Genomic DNA, 20,591 nt, shown 5'->3' with positions numbered 1-20,591 from the left:
CCAATCCTAAGTAGCAGACTGCAACCATGTGCCTTCCCTTCCATACTAGGTTTCCTGTTTCATCAAACAGCAAGAACCAATCCTAAGTAGCAGACTGCAACCATGTGCCTTCCCTTCCCTACTAGGTTTCCTGTTTCATCAAACAGCAAGAACCAATCCTAAGTAGCAGACTGCAACCATGTGCCTTCCCTTCCATACTAGGTTTCCTGTTTCATCAAACAGCAAGAACCAATCCTAAGTAGCAGACTGCAACCATGTGCCTTCCCTTCCATACTAGGTTTCCTGTTTCATCAAACAGCAAGAACCAATCCTAAGTAGCAGACTGCAACCATGTGCCTTCCCTTCCATACTAGGTTTCCTGTTTCATCAAACAGCAAGAACCAATCCTAAGTAGCAGACTGCAACCATGTGCCTTCCCTTCCCTACTAGGTTTCCTGTTTGATCAAACAGCAAGAACCAATCCTAAGTAGCAGACTGCAACCATGTGCCTTCCCTTCCATACTAGGTTTCCTGTTTCATCAAACAGCAAGAACCAATCCTAAGTAGCAGACTGCAACCATGTGCCTTCCCTTCCATACTAGGTTTCCTGTTTCATCAAACAGTAAGAACCAATCCTAAGTAGCAGACTGCAACCATGTGCCTTCCCTTCCATACTAGGTTTCCTGTTTCATCAAACAGGAAACCTAGTAGGGAAGGGAAGGCACATGGTTGCAGTCTGCTCCTTAGGATTGGTTCTTACTGTTTGATCAGACTGCAACCATGTGCCTTCCCTACTAGGTTTCCCGTTTGACCACACAAGAAAACTGGTAGGAAAGGGAAGGCCCATAGTCGCAGTCTCCTACTAAGGATTTGTTCTTGCTGTTTGATCAAACAGAAAACTCAGCAGACTATAACTATGTGCCTTATCTTCTCTGCTATTTAGGATTGGTCCTTTCTGTTTGATCAAATGTGAGACTTGGAGGAGGAAAAGCATATGGTTGCAGTCTGCTACTTGGGATTGGTTCTTACTGTTTGATCAAATAGGAGCAGACTCCAATAATGTGCTTCTTGAAATTGCCGTTCCTCATCCGCTTCTCGTCTTCTCTTTCCAGTTCCACTCCCATCAGCTGTTTCACATCTTCGTGGTCGCCGGAGCTTTCGTTCACTTTCACGGCGTGTCCAACCTCCAGGAAGTCCGCTTCACAGTGGGCGGGGGCTGCGCAGCTCAGGAAGTGCTGTAAAAATCACCTTTCCCTCCAGCACGGGAGAATACAGCACGTTCCAACAGCGACTGCCACAACGGGGTGGGGGGGGGGGCTGGGAAGCGGCAAAAGGAAACCTTCCCTAGCGTCTGATTTGAGGTGGAACAACAACAAAAAAAGGGACAGTAAAAACCCACAAATCCCCGGACTGTGGAACTAAACCAGCTTACCTCAACCATTTAATACCAAGTGTATGGAGTTATTTATTCCAGGGGCGGAGTCACACCTTTCATACTTCTGGTTCTGCGGTGGATTGGGTGGGGGGGGGGGTGTTGTTCACTCCGGCACGGATGTGGTTTAATTACTTTGCTACTCGAGTCTCCTACAGACGCCCCCAAGCTGCAGGTCTCCAGTAGGCTCTATTTATTTTTCTAGCTCTTCGTTCTTTTCTGGAGGGGGGGGGGCGGGGCATTGTTATTATCTAGGTTACTTCCCCTTTAACTCTGGTGAGAGTCACTATTCAGGGTTTATTTTTGCCCTCCATTATTTTGCAGTGGGGGTGGGGGTGGGGGGGGGGGGGGGGGGTCACAGACAGAACCTACAGGTCTAAGAAGGAAGCGGTCGGTAGGGTCTGGTGTAAATAGCGACGAAAAAGAAACTTTATATTATTCTCTTTTAAAACTAAAAAAAAAAAAAAGAATTTCTATACGTTTTTGAAAAAAAAATGTGGGGGAAAAAAAAAGTCACGAAACCTTAGAAAAAAAAAAAAATAAATCACGTTAAAATTCTCCCCGTATCCCCGCGGCTCAGCGCCGTCACACAGTTGGTCTAAGGCGGAATGTTTTGCACAAGCGTGAAGGGGTTAATGATACGAGTGATCGGTGTCCATTCAAAGCACAGCCTGGGAGTCTGGGAAAATGCCCCCCCCCCCCGCTAATAAGAAATGAGGGGGGCCCGAGCCTCAACAACCCCCCCCCAGGGCAATGTGTATGTTTGCTATACTTTATTGTTGCTCATAGCAGCCAATCAGATGCTTTACTTTGGTTTGGAGATCTAATTGCTGATTGGTTGCCATGGGCAACTTTACTCCACTTTTGACACAGCATGGTGTTTTAATTACCCCCCAAAAAAGGGGGGGGCATGGTTTCCTACTTGTATCACCCTTGAAAGTACAAACCATCATTAAGGTGGGGGGGGGGGTTGTTTTCCAGAAATGGTCCTCCAAAATTGAAGTATTTTTTTTTGGGGGGGGGGGGGGGCGGTGCAATGAAGGCCATTGGAAGACTGGGAGCATAGAAAATACCCAACGTATTAACCTTCCAATGGCAACGGCGAATCGGAATGTGGCAAATAACAAGAATGGACCGTTCCATTACTGATAGGGGGGAGGTAGATCTGGTTTTATATATTGTGTATTATGTTCTCCCCATCAGGTTTAATTGACGTACACAGTGGGTAGGGGGCGGGGCTTACAAAGCCCTCTGCCAATGAAAGTAGAGGTTAATGACTTGACTGGTTCCCCCCCCCCCCCCCCCACCAACACACTATTCTGGGATATTGTTCAGGGCAGCACTGCCCAATTGCCTTATATAATCTCAGTTGTACCAGGGGAGGGGGCGTGGCCAGTGTGTACCCACCCCCGCTTATACCGTAGCTTGTTATACGCTCCCCTGCTTCGACCCTCAGTCAATAGTGGCCTTGGTTAATGGTTATTCTTTTTCTCTTGTTTACTGTGAGAAGCAGCAAAGCACATTTGGGGGGGGGGGGGGGGGGGGTGACGACATGTCTGTTTAACGCTATAGCGATTTATGGAGGTGTAATTCCCATCTCCGGCTTGTATTCACAATTCTCTTAATAAACAAAACCGTTTCAAGTAGTGTCTGCTGTCCCTTGCTGCCGGGCGTGGGTGGTACCCACCTTGCTAACTGCCCCCCCTGCTATTGGAGAGCTGAGCCACCCCCAAATCATCATAACAAATCAGTATAACAATGAGGGGTTTCTATGTGTCCCCCAAAAACTTTCTTTTCAAACACCCTTTGCATTTGGAGGCTGAAACATTCATTTTCTTACACAGCGCCATCTAGTGGTTCCCTGGATATAACGTTCCTTTATATGCAGTGCCATCTAGTGGTAATAGCTTAAGTACTGCAAGTCATTGTTCAATATACTGTATTTTTCGCCCTATAAGACGCTCCGGAATATAAGACGCACCCAATTTTAAAGGAGGAAAATCTAGAAAAAAAAGATTCTGAACCAAAAACTGTAGTAAAATATTTTATATCAACTGTATAAAGTTAATTGTCTCTGGGCTCGCACATAATGAGGTTTCCCCCAGGGCCCCCCCAAGCATCCTTCAGCTTCCCCCAGGCCCCCCAAGTATCCTTCAGCTTCCCCCAGGCCCCCCCAAGCATCCTTCAGCTTCCCCCAGCCCCCCCCCAAGTATCCTTCAGCTTCCCCCAGGCCCCCCCAAGTATCCTTCAGCTTCCCCCAGGCCCCCCCAAGCATCCTTCAGCTTCCCCCAGCCCCCCCCCAAGTATCCTTCAGCTTCCCCCAGGCCCCCCCCAAGTATCCTTCAGCTTCCCCAGGCCCCCCCCCCAAGTATCCTTCAGCTTCCCCCAGGCCCCCCCCAAGTATCCTTCAGCTTCCCCCAGCCCCCCCCCAAGTATCCTTCAGCTTCCCCCAGGCCCCCCCCAAGTATCCTTCAGCTTCCCCCAGACCCCCCCCAAGTATCCTTCAGCTTCCCCAGGCCCCCCCCCAAGTATCCTTCAGCTTCCCCCAGGCCCCCCCCAAGTATCCTTCAGCTTCCCCCAGGGCCCCCAAGCACCTTCCATTTCCCCCCAACCTTCCCCCACCCTAAGGGTGAAGACACATGGAGCTACTAGTAGCAGCTACTTGTCACGGCTACTAAACTCCAGAAAATCCCCTGCCATAGACAATACTGAGAATTGCCTCTGCTAAACACACGTAGAGACAGTTATCAGTAAATGATCAGCGTTGTCTGTTTTAGTAGCCGCGACAAGTAGCTGCTACTAGTAGCTCTGTGTGTCTTCATCCTAAGGGGTGAAATTGTTATTGAAAGCCATGTCAGGCTGTTTCTATTCCCTGCAGTGCTGGTTCAGACTCCTGAAACACTAGCAGATACAGCAGACCTGAACAAAAAAATCTCATTTTCGGATGAAATTTTATTAAAGTGGTTTATAAATATAGAAATGAGACGATCCTAAGGAAGATGAGGCAACCATGATGGATCCGGTGAGTAGCGAGATGCAGCACTGTAACAAGGTGCTGTTGTTGCACAGAAGCAGCCCTTATAGTATGTACGGGGGGGGGGCACCTATAATAACCCCCCTGCCCCCCCCTCTCAACTCCAGCGAATACAATCCGGCAGGGGTCACTGATGGACGGATGAGAATGTGGCTATTGTGGAACAGATCCTGTATCTCCTCTTAGTAAGAGTCTGTGTCCGTATCCACACCCCCTGGGTCACATTGGTACCAACGTCTGAAGGGCCAATGCCCACGGGAACTCAAGGGCCCCCGGGGATACCCGGCATGGGGGGTTTAATGTCTCTGCTGGTCACTCTTGGTATTGCATAGATAATCAGTCTCTTCGTTGCAGTTCAGCTAGAGCACCCCTAGGGGGCAGCAGGAGAAACGATGGTGCTCAGAGATAAGTCTTTAGGGGCCCCTGGGGCATCAGGATGGATCCGGGCCCCACAGAGAGACAGTCAGAGCAGCGAAGAGCAACGTGAGCGTCGGGGTGATCCCAGACACCCCCCCACAATCCTGTGCGTTTTCCTGGAATAAAAGTAAAATAATAGTTATTATTTGCCTCTGCCATTTATTATCATAGGCAAGTCCCACCCCCAACCATCTCCTAGGCCCCTCCCTAAATACCCCCCAGCAAAGTACCCCTTCCCCATACCTCGGGGTGGAAAGCGTGGCAGGACTGCGGGCGCCGCCGGAGCTTCTGGGAGCGCATTCTGTCACACTTCACTGAAGCGTTATGTGCTCAGGAGTCAAGGAAAACAGTTCAGAACAACCCAATACAGACACAGGGAAGGGACTGGGCCCCCCAGCAAAACCATTGTAGGGCCCAGTAACAGGCAAGTCCTACCCTCTGGCTGAGTAATAGGAGGAGTTATAGGGAGGGGTATATGGAGCAATAGGAGGGGTTATAGGGAGGGTTATATGGAGCAATAGGAGGGGTTATAGGGAGGGGTATATGGAGCAATAGGAGGGGTTATAGGGAGGGTTATATGGAGCAATAGGGGTAGGGGAGGGTTATATGGAGCAATAGGAGTTATAGGGAGGGTTATAGGGAGCAGTAGGAGGAATAGGGGTATTTATATGGGAGGAGGTTATTATGGTTATATGGAGCAATAGGAGGGTTATGGAGCGAGGAGTTATATGGAGCAATAGGAGGGGTTATAGGGAGGGTTATATGGAGCAATAGGAGGAGTTATAGGGAGGGTTATATGGAGCAATAGGAGGAGTTAGGAGGAGTTATAGGAGGGTTATATGGAGCAATAGGAGGAGTTATAGGGAGGGTATATGGAGCAATAGGAGGAGTTATAGGGAGGGTTATATGGAGCAATAGGAGGAGTTATAGGGAGGGCAATAGGAGGAGTTATAGGGAGGGGTATATGGAGCAATAGGAGGAGTTATAGGGAGGGGTATATGGAGCAATAGGAGGAGTTATAGGGAGGGTTATATGGAGCAATAGGAGGAGTTATAGGGAGGGGTATATGGAGCAATAGGAGGAGTTATAGGGAGGGGTATATGGAGCAATAGGAGGGTTATAGGGAGGTTATAGGGAGCAGTAGGAGGAGTTATAGGGAGGGTATATGGGAGCAATAGGAGGAGTTATAGGGAGGGTTATATGGAGCAATAGGAGGGGTTATAGGGAGGGTTATATGGAGCAATAGGAGGAGTTATAGGGAGGGTTATATGGAGCAATAGGAGGGGTTATAGGGAGGGTTATATGGAGCAATAGGAGGAGTTATAGGGAGGGTTATATGGAGCAATAGGAGAGTTATAGGAGGGGTATATGGAGCAATAGGAGGAGTCATGGGGGGTTATATGGAGCAATAGGAGGAGTTATAGGGAGGGTATATGGAGCAATAGGAGTTATAGGGAGGGTTATATGGAGCAATAGGAGGAGTCATGGGGGTTATATGGAGCAATAGGAGGAGTTATAGGGAGGGTTATATGGAGCAATAGGAGGGAGTTATAGGGAGGGGTATATGGAGCAATAGGAGGAGTTATAGGGAGGGTTATATGGAGCAATAGGAGGAGTTATAGGGAGGGGTATATGGAGCAATAGGAGGAGTTATAGGGAGGGGTATATGGAGCAATAGGAGGAGTTATAGGGAGGGTATATGGAGCAATAGGAGGAGTCATGGGGGGTTATATGGAGCAATAGGAGGAGTTATAGGGAGGGTTATATGGAGCAATAGGAGGAGTTATAGGGAGGGTTATATGGAGCAATAGGAGGAGTTATAGGGAGGGTTATATGGAGCAATAGGAGGAGTTATAGGGAGGGTTATATGGAGCAATAGGAGGAGTCATGGGGGGGTTATATGGAGCAATAGGAGGAGTCATGGGGGGGTTATATGGAGCAATAGGAGGAGTTATAGGGAGGGTTATATGGAGCAATAGGAGGAGTTATAGGGAGGGGTATATGGAGCAATAGGAGGAGTTATAGGGAGGGTTATATGGAGCAATAGGAGGAGTTATAGGGAGGGGTATATGGAGCAATAGGGAGGGTTATATGGAGCAGTAGGAGGGGTTAATAGGGAGGGGTATATGGAGCAGTAGGAGGGGTTAATAGGGAGGGTTATATGGAGCAGTAGGAGGGGTTAATAGGGAGGGGTATATGGAACATACAGTATATCCAATGAATGGAGGGAATACACACGACACAAGAATTCAATAGAAATATCTATATTACGGTGTAGGATTGATACAATGTATCTCAGTTGGCGCAGGATATATTTAACTTCTTTGGCTCGTAGGGAGACAGGGGGGAAGGTGCTGCAGTCACAGGTGGCGTCAGTGACCAATAGGAGGAGGTTACTGTTCATAACCTGCTGTAGGACGAACATCCTGCAAAGGAGCAGAAAAGAGACACATGCAGATCACTGGGCCGGGACAGACACCCAACATGGCCAGACAGTGGGACCTTGTGCCCGCGGGCTATTGAGCTTTAAGAGACACGGCAGGAATATCCAGAACATGTTGCACACACAGCCCATATACTCCCTAGCCATTGCTCTCCTTTAGTAGTGCAGGTACCAACACCCACCACTAGATGGCACTGCAGCCACACAATCTAATTTACTGTAATGCACTGCCTTTAAAGGGGGACAGATTTCAAATCAGCTGGGATTCTCATTGGGGGATTATTTGTATTTTAATGGGGGAAAGTTTTATTGGGCAATATTGCTTTAAGACTCCAACCCTGATGTTGCTGGACTACAGCTCCCAGCATGCCTCAGCCTTCATTATATGTTACATTATTCTGGGATTTGTAGTCCAGCAACAGCTGAGTAACGTTTGGTTGAGCCGTGCAGCAGGGTTTAGTTCCCCTTTTCCTATTGGTGGAACTAGAGGGCCCCGTGGTCCCTGATTGGTACATAGCACCATGTTTTTTATTGTACAAAGTCCATCTCTCTCCTGCCATAAACCCTTAAATATTATGGAAGATGAGTGTGATGGGAGAGAGCTTAGAGGTTCTGCTGGACCCAAGGTGGGTTGGGGGGCTCTTACTTTTGGCATTCACCACAGTTGATGAGCCCATTGGCCTCCTGGATGGACGCCTCGTGTATGAACGCTGGGTATTCCGTGTCACAGGGCTGCAGCATGTCATGTTTCTTGTGCTTGTGAGCTGGGTAGAAAGGAAAGGAAGAATGAGTCCTAGTCTGCAAAGGGGATAGAGTCAAGCAGGAACAGCCTGCAGGGAAGCACAATGCATCTACATTTACACCCTTGCACATGTTCTGTACTCTCTCACACGTTAGGTGATTTTCATGCACAAATATGGTATAAAAAGGGGGTGATGTTCTCTTATGCTTGCACCCCCAAAGTCCAAGGCAGAGAACTGCAGTTGTGCAAAAGCAGAAGAAATTACTCTGAATTAAATCAGCCAGGAAAGCGGCGAATAGAAGCGGCTGTAGGACCAACAGAGCAATTATCTCCAGGGAGGACATTGGCCGCTCTGCAGGATATCAAGCCCCCCATTAGCCCCCACTTGTCTACCCGCTGACTCCTGCCCTGCTGCTACTTACAGTGATGGAAGAACGACTTTGCTGCATGAGTCACATGATGGATGATGCGTCAATGAAGTCAGATGACGGTTGGATGGGAGAGAATGATATGAAAGGTCAGATGAGACGTCACAATGACACGCCAATGATAACACATTAGAAAGCAGATTGAGGGATCATGCAATGCCATATCACACAGCTAGGGGGCAGACTGTGCCGGAGACTCGGAACCCACGGAACATTCCAGGTGGAACCTACCTTGTACAGTGTTGTCAGAAGCCCAGAAGGGGCACAGGCTGAACTCGAGGAAAAAGCTGTAAGGTAAGAACGAGAACATTAAATTGTTTAAAGTCAATGCAAACACTCAAAACAACATCATGGTTAGAGTGCTCTTCCGAGTAGTGCAGGGCCCCCCAGTGGGTGTAGGGCAGGGGTGGCCAAGACATTGATCGCTGCCCACCAGTCGATCCCCCGTGGATTTCTAGTGGACCGTGTCTAAGCTGGTGGATGCGGAAGTGCAGTGCGTTTATTGGGAATGCGTACATATCCTGCGTCTTGGGGGAGGAGTTAATGGCAGATCGCCGGGGGACAAAATCTGGGCACCCCTGGTGTAGGGCCTCATTCAAAAGTGCCTAAAGGTGCCCATACACGTGAAGATACGCTTGCTTGGTGAGATCGCCTAGTGAGCAGATCTTTTCCCGATCTCCCCCCTACGGGTGGGCAATATCGGGGAAAGCGTAGGCTAATTATATTGGCGGCAATGGGGCAGTCAGTTCAGGGACCACATCAACGAGCCGATGCAGTCCCTGATCCGACTAAATCTTTTAACCTGCCCGATCGATATCTGGTCGTTAGTGCCCATACACGGGCCGATAAGCAGTCGAGTCGGTCTAAGGGACCCATATCGGCAGCTACAATCGGCCCGTGTATGGGCACCTTCAGCCTGGCCATAGTTTCCACATTGTGGCAGGTCAGAACCACGTAATGTTGCCACCTTTTCTGTGGTTCCATACCAGCTAATGACGTGGGGCAGGGGCGGGAACTGAAAAATGGGTGGGGCTATACCACGGAGGGGCAGGGCTATGACATAGAGGGGGGCAGAGCTTCTAAACTAAACTTCTATTGGAAAGGGTGCAGGGTGGAAGAGGTAATGGGCAGTAATGGGCAGGAGGAGAGGGGGTGTAACTGGCGTGGGCAGGAGGCAGAACATTAGAGATTACAAATATACCGGCAGGTACATTACTGGTATATTTGAATCCTGGCCCTGGTTACTGGTTACTGGTTAGGCCAGGGAAATACCGAACGGGTGGCAACCCTAGAACCACCCAAGCTCTTAGCTATCCCCTTGTCCCCGTGGGAAGGTTACAGGTACTTACAGAACCAGGTTACCGATGAACCACTGCGCCGCCGACATCAAAGCAACGAGCGGCTAAAGAAAAAAAAGAAAGGAACATAAGTGAGGGGGTCTGGATATGGGGGGGCCAACGTCTGGATATGGGAGCCAACCTTGTGAGATTAAGGTCTGGTAGAGCAGCAGTTGTAGGTATGAGGAGCGTGGAATGATAGCCATTGTGATAACAGCTGCCCTTTGTTTATAACTGTTGCCCAACCTGCACCAATGTAGTTGTACAATGAGAGATTTGGGGAGGGTGAAATAGACATGGGGCAAAGCCTACTTTGCCTTTACCCCCATCACTACCAGGGGCAGCCAAGGTGGGCAAGTAGAATTCCCTTAAACAGGGAGAGGAATTGATGTCCTTTATGTTCATGAGAAGTTTCTTCATCATGGACTCGATGGAAATGGGTAGTGGAGCTATGGTTCCCCTGAGCAAGGAGATGGCACAAGTGCCCTTTATACGCGGATGGGCAGCTTCCCTGCACCAAAGGAAGGTAACTGGGAGAAGCTGGAGGTGGCTACTTACATTGAGAAGGTTCCGTGCCCCGCTGTGATAGTGGTACGGGTGCTTACACATTGCCTGGTAGTCGTACAGCTTCACCCTGAGTAAAGAAACCCAAAAAGAGAATTGGGGATGAGATCCGAAGACACCAGGTCTGTCTGTGGGTTCTGGCAAATGCCAGAGGGGTTGGCTGTAAAAAGCCATAGACGGGGGGAATGTGTACTGGGAATGCCAGGGCCTATTTTGACCTGAAAGAAACCAATACAGTAGAGGGGCCCTAGGTATATATATGTATGGAAGCCTGTCTGGCTCACAGCTGGGCTCCTGGTGGCACCCGCGTATTCCCCGAGCCCCATCTGGGAGCAAACTGCTTACTGTCGGAAAACACCCATGTTCAGAAGTTGGGATATCAGCGAGCCTTCGACCTCCCCAAGGAAGACTCCGGTCTGAAACAGAGGGGGGGGGGGGGGGGGCATGGATAGAGTTAATACACATAGGATGGAATGAGAGGGGATAGGGGAAGGGTAGGGGGAAAAACATTGTAGATGCAGAGATGGAAATGGGAAAAAAGAGTAATGATGGAGGAAAGTGTCAACATTTTTTAATGGGAAATGGGGTTTTTCTCATTTTATTATCTACTTGCCCTTTAATATAAGCTCCTCCCCAACTCACCTTGTCCTGGTCCTTGGCGATCACAATGAAGCCATTGTTGTCTACCAGGTAGCACTGCAAGGTCTGTGATTGGGAGAGAGACGGCAGAGACAAGGGGGCAACGTCAGTACCACTGGGGGGCAACGTCAGTACCACTGGGGGGCAACGTCAGTACCACTGGGGGGCAACGTCAGTACCACTGGGGGGCAACGTCAGTACCACTCGGAGGGCAACGTCAGTACCACTCGGAGGGGCAACGTCAGTACCACTCGGAGGGCAACGTCAGTACCACTCGGAGGGCAACGTCAGTACCACTGGGGGGGGGGCAACATCATTAGCACTGGGGGGGGGCAACATCATTAGCACTGGGGGGCAACATCATTACCACTGGTGGGGGCAACATCATTACCACTGGGGGCAACATCAGTTGCACTGGGGGGCAACATCAGTACCACTCGGGGGCAACATCAGTACCACTCGGGGGCAACATCATTACCACTGGGGGGCAACATCATTACCACTGGGGGGCAACATCATTACCACTGGGGGGGGCATCAGTTCCACTCGGGGGCAACATCATTACCACTGGGGGGGCAACATCAGTACCACTCGGGGGCAACATCATTACCACTGGGGGGGGCAACATCATTACCACTGGGGGGCAACATCAGTTCCACTGGGGGGCAACATCATTACCACTGGGGGGCAACATCATTACCACTGGGGGGCATCAGTTCCACTCGGGGGCAACATCATTACCACTGGGGGGCAACATCAGTTCCACTGGGGGGCAACATCAGTACCACTAGGGGGGGCAACATCAGTTCCACTGGGGGGCAACATCAGTACCACTGGGGGGGCAACATCAGTTCCACTGGGGGGCAACATCAGTTCCACTGGGGGGCAACATCAGTACCACTGGGGGGGCAACATCATTACCACTGGGGGGGCAAAACCAGTACCACGGGGGGGGGCTTAACCGCTCCCCCAGAAAATTCAATCTAGGGCTCTAAAACATTGATAAATTGATTTATTCTACCAAGATATACTGAAAGATATATTGAAATTACTCATGAACTTGGGCCTTACTGCCCCCTCTGTAGTTACCCCCCTGGCTCAGATACCTACAATGCTGCCACAGAATGCCTGCTCTGCCAAAGAGCCAATTAACTTCCCCTTTAAATATCCCCAGCACTGACATGCCCTTGGCACCGGCTTCTACTGCTTTAACAATGGGGCCCAAGAGAACCACATTTTGCCCTCTTTTGGCCTTTATACTTTTTAAGAGCCACAGTGACCCGTATAAATGGCACGGGTACAGTAAATAATTGCCCCCCTGTAGGGAACCATTCAGCGCTGGTGATTATCTGCCAACAGGACCCTCTTTCCTTCCTCCTTCTATGAACTAATTGTTACCTCGTCCTGGCAGCTCAGGGGGCACAGTCCCTCCACATTGCGGCACTGCGGAGAGAAGATACATGACATGAAATGGACAGGCAGGCGAGCCCCACTGGCAGCACCGGGGCCTCAAATGTGCCGAGCTGGCAGTTTGCTCTGTCAAATCAAGTTGCAGACGTGACATTGGGCGCCCGAGGCTGCTAAACAGGGAACGGCACCCTGCATTTCACTTTCCCAGGAGGAAATATATTCTAACGCTCAGTTATTTCCAGCAGCATCAGAATTCCATAGGGGCCGCTGAATGTCAAGGGGCCTAGGCATTTTGGGCTTGCGTGCCCCTAAAGGTGGCCATACACGTTATAGGCCAAGTGGTGGATCTTCTCCCGATATCCCCACCTACGGGTGGGCGATATTGGTCTAATTCAGGCTAATTTGAAATTAATTTGAAATTAAATTGAAATGGCGGTAATGGGCGCAGTCGGTTCAGGCACCGCATCAATGACCCAATTTGGTCCCTGATCCGACTGAATTTTTAAACCTGCCCAATCGATATCTGGCCAATTTCAGGCCAGATATCGGTCGGGCAGGCCCGTCGTTAGTGCCCCTACACCAGCCAATTAGCTGGCGAGTCGGTCTAAGGGACCCATATTGGCAGCTACAATCGGCCCGTGTATGGCCACCTTTAGACTTATATTGGCCCTAAGCCCCTGGCAAATATAAGCAGGTTAGAGTAGGGTGTATGCTATACCCAGGGTCGGACTGGGGGGTGAAGGGCCCACTGGAGCTGCCACCCCAGGGGCCCCCGCACCCCTCAAGGTGCCCCCGCGGCTCGCATCACGCCCCCTAACCCCTTCCTTCCCAACAGGGGCCCCGACGTCCTCCCCTGATCGCACGTAAGTGAAACGCGTCAGGAGAGGGACACCTGGGGGCACGGGGAGAGCGATAGGGGTTGGGTCTGGGCCGCTGGGGCCCACCGGGTTTTTTCCCAATCCGACCCTGGCTATATCCAAATATTGCACATAGTGTCATGAAAACAATATGGCAGCTCCCACCTACATATATATATAAATATACAGAAATGGAATATTCCGTGCCCATACTGAGTGTTTAATGGGAAAACAAGATAGATAACAAGCGCTTAGGGTTTCCTGAAGCCAAGGCAGGACCCAATCGGAGGGGACTATCTGGGCAGCTTGGGGATGTAGAATATGAAGATAAACGAGGCAATTGATGGGGATTTTCCTGGGGCTTCTGGGGACTAATTAGTAATGTTTCTCGTTGTTGCAGAAATGCAATGCGGCTGAGGGGGGGGGGGGGGAAGAGCGGCGCTTTGGGGAGGGTTCCAGCGAGCGCCTGTGCGTCTGTATATTCATTCTGCTGGAATCTCACTGTTCCCCATAGAATTCTATATAGTATGGAACCCTGGGGCAAACGCCTTCCTGGGGTAATTATATTAAGCATGTGTTGATCAATGAGGCCCATTGCCATATACACAGGCATAAGGATAGTGAGAGCGACCGGCCAGTTTAATGCGGCGACGCCGATAAAGCCCTAATTATAACTGATGACATCACTAAACACCATTAATAAGGATATTATTAACAGGACATTTGTATTTTAGAAATATTATCTGAGCTATAAGGGCCCACAGTAGGGCGAATATAACTTACATCTGTGTCGTTGGGCTGTGAAGGCAGAGATGGTGCAGGAGGGAAGAGAGAGACAAAGCAGTTAGCACATATGGATCTATGATGTCACTGTAAAACGATGAGGTCATTGTCAGACACAGGAAGCCTAATGGAACATCATAGCAGCTACAAGATGAACAGTTGCTATCAAATCCATTACACAGTAGTACAGGTGTGGGACCAACTATCCAGAATGCTCGGGACCTGGGGTTTTCCGGATAAGGGGCCCTTCCGTAATTCGGATCTCCTACCTAAAGTCTGCTAAAAACTGTTCTGCCCCAATAAGGGGTAATTATATCTTAGTTGGGATCAAGTACAGGTACTGTTTTATTATTACAGAGAAAAGGGAATCATTTAACCATTAAATAAACCCAATAGGGCTGTTCTGCCCCAATAAGGGGTAATTATATCTTAGTTGGGATCAAGTACAGGAACTGTTTTATTATTACACAGAAAAGGGAATCATTTAACCATGAAATAAACCCAATAGGGCTGTTCTGCCCCCAATAAGGGGTAATTATATCTTAGTTGGGATCAAGTTCAGGTACTGTTTTATTATTACAGAGAAAAGGGAATCATTTAACCATTAAATAAACCCAATAGGGCTGTTCTGCCCCCAATAAGGGGTAATTATATCTTAGTTGGGATCAAGTTCAGGTACTGTTTTATTATTACAGAGAAAAGGGAATCATTTAACCATTAAATAAACCCAATAGGGCTGTTCTGCCCCAATAAGGGGTAATTATATCTTAGTTGGGATCAAGTTCAGGTACTGTTTTATTATTACAGAGAAAAGGGAATCATTTAACCATTAAATAAACCCAATAGGGCTGTTCTGCCCCCAATAAGGGGTAATTATATCTTAGTTGGGATCAAGTACAGGTACTGTTTTATTATTACAGAGAAAAGGGAATCATTTAACCATTAAATAAACCCAATAGGACTGTTCTGCCCCCAATAAGGGGTAATTATATCTTAGTTGGGATCAAGTACAGGTACTGTTTTATTATTACAACCTCCAGTTGCAGCCAATGCACTTAAGCGGACAGATTTTCCTCTTCTCCTATTGGCCGATTCCAGCATGGGGCTCAGGGGATGGCCACCTACCTGACGCATTGTCTTCCAGAAGACGCTCTCGAGTAAGCTCAGCTTCATTTGGACTCCGATTGCTGGAAGAAAACAGAAGACAAAATGGCACTTTAGTCACTTGACTGATCTGGCTGTTCTGATTGGCTGGCCACCACTCAATGTTTGACCAGAGCTCTGCAGGTATATTAATATAAACTGATATTTCTTGAAAACAAACGAGTGAACTCCATTAAATATGGAAGAAGATGGGATCCATTTGGCCTGCTGTAATATGACCAACTGCAATTAACTGTTAATTACATTTACAAAGGGCAGATCTGGTTCCGGGTTTACAAGACAGCACATATAAATGAATAATAAGGTTACAGTGACTGTAAACATGGCCGCCTGTAATAAATATGTAACTGGTGCTAGTGCAACTGTATCTGCCTATATCAAAGACATTGTGGCGTCACCGACTTTTCCGCTTGAAGGGAGCGAGCGCTAGAATTTAAATGAACTTGAATGCCCAATGATTTATTAATGCCGCCCGATGGTTTAGAGATGAACATGCCCAAGTAAAACCCAACTTTAGCCACTATGTTTATACACATATAATATATATTGCTCCGTTATACAAACAGGGCCGCCATCAGGGGGGCACAGGGGGGACAGATGTCCCAGGCCCGGATGATCCCCGCTTTAAAGGGGGCCCGGCCGTGATACAGTTTTTAAGCTTGGGCCCCTGTCATTGGTGGTCAGCGGGTAATTCCATTGGTTGTGCCCCATATGACATCAGTACGCACAGGGTGCAACCTTATAAAAGTGGATGCAGCAGGGAGCCGGAGGATGCTGGGGGGGGAGCTGGAGCATGCTGGGGGTAGCTGGAGGAGGTGGGGGGAGCTGGAGGATGCTGGGGAGATGCTGGGGGGAACTGGAGGATGCTGAGGGGGGCTGGAGGATGCTGGGGGGAGCTGGAGGAGGCAGGGGGGGAGCTGGAGGATGCTGAGGGGGAGCTGGAGGATGCTGGGGGGGAGCTGGAGGGGAGGCTGGAGGATGCTGGGGGGGCTGGATGATGCTGGGGGGGTCTGGAGGATGCTGGGGGAGCTGTTGGATGCTGGGGGAGAGCTGGAGGAGGCAGGGGGGGAGCAGGAGGATGCTGAGGGGGGCTGGAGGATGCTGGGGGGAGCTGGAGGAGGCAGGAGGGAGCTGGAGGATGCTGGGGGGAGCTGGAGGAGGCAGGGGGAGCTGGAGGAGGCAGGGGGGAGCTGGGGGGAGCTGGAGGATGCTGAGGGGAGCTGGAGGAGGCAGGGGGAGCTGGAGGATGCTGGGGGGAGCTGGAGGAGGCAGGGGGGACCTGGAGGATGCTGGGGGGACTGGAGGATGTAGGGGGAGCAGGATGCAGCGTGGAGTGGCCATAGTATGAGGACACTGGGGGAGGACCAGCAATGTTTTAGGGGGTCCCTGGGCTGGCTACCAATGTTTTAGGGGGGTCCCTGGGCTGACTACCAATGTTTTAGGGGGGCCCTGGCCACCAATGTTTTAGGGGGGCCCTGGCCACCAATGTTTTAGGGGGGCCCTGGCTACCAATGTTTTAGGGGGGCCCTGGCCACCAATGTTTTAGGGGGGCCCTGGCTACCAATGTTTTAGGTGGTTCCTGGCTACCAATGTCTGTGTGTCCTTTGTACTGATGGAAGGGGTCACTGGAGGATGGGCCGTTTGGGGGGCGGGGTGTGGGAGGAGGAGGGGGTCCAGAAATTTTTGTTGTGAGGGGTCCCGTGATTTCTGATGGCGGCCCTGGATACCAATAGCTAGAATCTCAGCTATAAAGCAGGGCAGGACTGCTACTGACTGTGAGTTTTAGTTGCACAACATTAGGAAGGCCAGTAGAAGACACACGCTGCAGAGCTCACACAGACATAACACAGGGACGAATTGAACCGAAAAATGTAAGATCTAAGAATATTCATTATACTCAATGGCTCCCACCCCCACTCTCCTCTCACCTTCCCTCGCTCCCACCTCTCACTCCCTCCGAGCCGCAAACACGTGAAACTGTCCCACGTCACTCACCCCCAAATATAGGCACAACGTGGCCCAATGCCTCCCAGCCCTCGGGGAGTCACGGGGTCTCGTTAGCAGGAGGGATCCGATTAGCGCCAGTTGTTAGTTCTTAATGAAGCGAAGGCAGCGACGCGCTCAGGCAGAACCGCAACACTGGGAGTCAATATTAACAAGGAACATATGGCGGACAAATAAAGTGCAAGCTCTGCGGGTCAGGAACAGCACTGTGTAGCATGACAGCACCATATAGGACTAGATTAGAGATACTCAAGTCCATTTAAAGGAGACAACTGGCTGATAACCCAAGTACTTGGGTTACTCCTATTAGGAGAGAAAGCAGCTCTTCAGTTTGAAGTTTCCAGGTTCTTGCTTGCCATAGCAACCAGGTACTGGTGTGAATGACAGACTGAAATATGAATAGGAGAGGAGCTGAATAGAAAGATACGTAATAAAAAATAAAATCAGGAGCAGCCACTTACATCGTACCGATCAGCAGGAAAGTCGTTGCAACCGTCTAGGTAAAAGTCGCTGCGACTAATTGCCCAGTGTGTCTTTGCCCTACAGGCAGCACTTGGGCCAGCAGGGGGAGCACCTCTAACATCAAAAGAGATTGGAGGAAAGAAGGCTTCCCCATCAGCAGGATAAGGGGTTGTCTGTTGCAAGGGCAATCAGGGTACGACATTACTTACCCAGAAAAAGGTTATAAAATGATTGATCTAGAATTTTGCTTAAATATCGCAAAGGGAACCATATTGGTATCCCCTTAAACAAATAGTAGTGGTCAACGTGGTCACCCACACGTGTCCCTTGCCTCTTTCACTCCAGTATATGACTTATCTCTTACATTAGAACTTTTATTAGCCTTATCTCAGTGCACGGCCTATCTAACAAGGTATCCAGACTCCCTTTTTCCCCTGTTGCCCCCCAGTCTAAATGTTCTACACCAGTGTTCCCCAACCAGTGGCTCGGGGGTAACATGTTGCTCCCCAACCCCTTGTTGCTCTCAGTGCCCCCAAACCAGGGAGTTATTTTTGAATTCCTGACTTGGGGGCAAGTTTTGGTTGAATAAAAACAAGATTTCCTACCAAATAAAGCCCCCTGTAAGCTGATAGGGTGCATAGAGGCCCCTAATAGCCAATCACAGCCCTTATTTGGCTCCTCCATGAACTTTTATGGTGCTTGTGTTGCTCTCCAAGTCTTTTAACATGGGTAAGAAATGTTGGGGATCCCTGTATATATAGAGCTCTCCGCCCTTTGCCACCCTAGGTCTGGGAAAGAGCAAAGGTAAGGGCCACTGATCCGCAGGGTGCAACATGGGTGCCAGGCCCACAGCGCCACAGGTCTCCCAAGTTATTGAGCTGCTTACACAGCACAAGGGGAGTGGGAGGGGGGTGCCAGAGCCCATTGTACTTGCAGATGGGAAATCAGGGCTGGCAGTGCCACGGGGTAATTACAGGGGGCTGACAGTGACAAGACAGCACTTATACAATAATACCATGTACACAACCTACCAACAGGAGAAAACAAAAGAAAAGGGAGATGAGGGCAAGTGGTTTGAGACAGAAATAGAGACAGCGGGGACAAACGGCACATATAGAGGATGATAATGAGAGACTGGGGGTTTGAGATGAAGATTGGGAGAGGGAAGGTGGAAAGCGACAAGTAAACAATGCAAATATAATATGCCAAGCGGTGCCACACATAGAGAAGATACCAAATATCTCTGTTTACAAGCTATAAGCTAATGTAGAGGACTGTTCCTGCAGAAATAAGCTCAGTACAGGGGAATCCCTATGTGCCATAGTTTTATAGTATCTCTCTGTACAGGCTATGAGCAAACTTAGGGGGCTGTTCCTGCTGAATTGTGCTTAGTACAGGGGAATCCCTATGTGCCATAGTTTTATGTTATCTCTCTGTACAGGCTATGAGCAAACTTAGGGGGCTGTTCCTGCTGAATTGTGCTTAGTACAGGGGAATCCCTATGTGCCATAGTTTTATAGTATCTCTCTGTACAGGCTATGAGCAAACTTAGGGGGCTGTTCCTGCTGAATTGTGCTTAGTACAGGGGAATCCCTATGCTGCCATAGTTTTATGGTATCTCTCTGTACAGGCTATGAGCAAACTTAGGGGGCTGTTCCTGCTGAATTGTGCTTAGTACAGGGGAATCCCTATGTGCCATAGTTTTATGGTATCTCTCAGTACAGGCTATGAGCAAACTTAGGGGGCTGTTCCTGCTGAATTGTGCTTAGTACAGGGGAATCCCTATGTGCCATAGTTTTATGGTATCTCTCTGTACAGGCTATGAGCAAACTTAGGGGGCTGTTCCTGCTGAATTGTGCTTAGTACAGGGGAATCCCTATGCTGCCATAGTTTTATGGTATCTCTCTGTACAGGCTATGAGCAAACTTAGGGGGCTGTTCCTGCTGAATTGTGCTTAGTAGAAGAGAATACTTAGGAGGCTGTTCCTGTTAAACTGTACTAAGCCCACAATATACATATTAGAATGAAATATACACATGCCAGTGGATAAGACAGTTAAGGATGCTCAGGCATTAGTAGATGTAAGTGAGATGCAGCTGAAACGGGTGAGTGTGTACATTACTGAGATGCACATAATCCATCCCCACACTCATTACTGGTTCCTTCTGTGTCAGCCGCGCCGGCAGCTAATATGAGAGTGTTACTTACACAGATGGTATTTTTGTGCCGAGGTGACGGCTGCTGAACCTGGTCCATTTAACAGATGCTAAATAAGAGGGGGAAACCACAGCCTGTTATTCCTGAGCCAACTCGTCATAATATCCTCCGGCTCCTCTGTGCCTGAGACTCCCAGTGTCTTCTACTACAGACCCCCCCATTCAGTTACCCCATATAGAGCAGTGCGGGGATAATAGCCTCTGGGAAGGGACTGGGGCTGTGGGATAGCAGGTATAGTAGGGAGAGATGGTGCCTATAGTAGCAGTGGGGGGATAATAGCCTCTGGGAAGGGACTGGGGCTGTGGGATAGCAGGTATAGTAGGGAGAGATGGTGCCTATAGTAGCAGTGGGGGATAATAGCCTCTGGGAAGGGACTGGGGCTGTGGGATAGCAGGTATAGTAGGGAGAGATGGTGCCTATAGTAGCAGTGGGGGGATAATAGCCTCTGGGAAGGGACTGGGGCTGTGGGATAGCAGGTATAGTAGGGAGAGATGGTGCCTATAGTAGCAGTGGGGGGTAATAGCCTCTGGGAAGGGACTGGGGCTGTGGGATAGCAGGTATAGTAGGGAGAGATGGTGCCTATAGTAGCAGTGGGGGGATAATAGCCTCTGGGAAGGGACTGGGGCTGTGGGATAGCAGGTATATTAGGGAGAGATGGTGCCTATATTAGCAGTGGGGG

The 20,591-nt window shown here is 49.5% G+C and overlaps 2 protein-coding genes across 9 annotated transcripts in view; one reads left to right on the top strand and one right to left on the bottom strand.

The window, feature by feature from the left end:
* adipor2 (adiponectin receptor 2) overlaps positions 1-3,054 on the top strand; it is a 59,912-nt gene extending 56,858 nt beyond the window's left edge. For all 3 annotated transcript variants that reach the window (XM_031898612.1, XM_031898611.1, XM_031898610.1), the window contains exon 8: positions 1,092-3,054. In XM_031898612.1, coding sequence (XP_031754472.1) covers positions 1,092-1,220 — 129 coding nt within the window. In that variant the 3' untranslated portion in view covers positions 1,221-3,054. The remainder of the gene's footprint in view (positions 1-1,091) is intronic.
* A 1,291-nt stretch (positions 3,055-4,345) lies between these two features.
* The window catches only part of cacna2d4 (calcium channel, voltage-dependent, alpha 2/delta subunit 4), a 104,324-nt gene continuing 88,078 nt past the window's right edge, over positions 4,346-20,591 (bottom strand). For 5 of the 6 annotated variants that reach the window (XM_031898604.1, XM_031898607.1, XM_031898605.1 and 2 more), the window contains 13 exons: positions 15,191-15,252; positions 14,066-14,080; positions 12,414-12,458; positions 11,019-11,081; positions 10,722-10,792; positions 10,371-10,446; positions 9,825-9,877; positions 8,707-8,762; positions 8,470-8,490; positions 7,952-8,069; positions 7,176-7,288; positions 5,106-5,188; positions 4,346-4,978 (listed from right to left, as the gene is read on the bottom strand). In XM_031898604.1, the coding sequence (XP_031754464.1) occupies positions 4,877-4,978; positions 5,106-5,188; positions 7,176-7,288; positions 7,952-8,069; positions 8,470-8,490; positions 8,707-8,762; positions 9,825-9,877; positions 10,371-10,446; positions 10,722-10,792; positions 11,019-11,081; positions 12,414-12,458; positions 14,066-14,080; positions 15,191-15,252 (878 nt within the window). In that variant the 3' untranslated portion in view covers positions 4,346-4,876. The remainder of the gene's footprint in view (positions 4,979-5,105; positions 5,189-7,175; positions 7,289-7,951; positions 8,070-8,469; positions 8,491-8,706; positions 8,763-9,824; positions 9,878-10,370; positions 10,447-10,721; positions 10,793-11,018; positions 11,082-12,413; positions 12,459-14,065; positions 14,081-15,190; positions 15,253-20,591) is intronic. The other variant, XM_031898606.1, reaches the window with a different exon arrangement.

This window comes from Xenopus tropicalis, chromosome 3 (genome assembly GCF_000004195.4).
Source record: "Xenopus tropicalis strain Nigerian chromosome 3, UCB_Xtro_10.0, whole genome shotgun sequence".
Lineage (NCBI taxonomy): Eukaryota > Metazoa > Chordata > Amphibia > Anura > Pipidae > Xenopus > Xenopus tropicalis.
The sequence above is the reverse complement of the archived record's forward strand: the minus strand, read 5'-3'. Positions and strand labels throughout refer to the sequence as shown.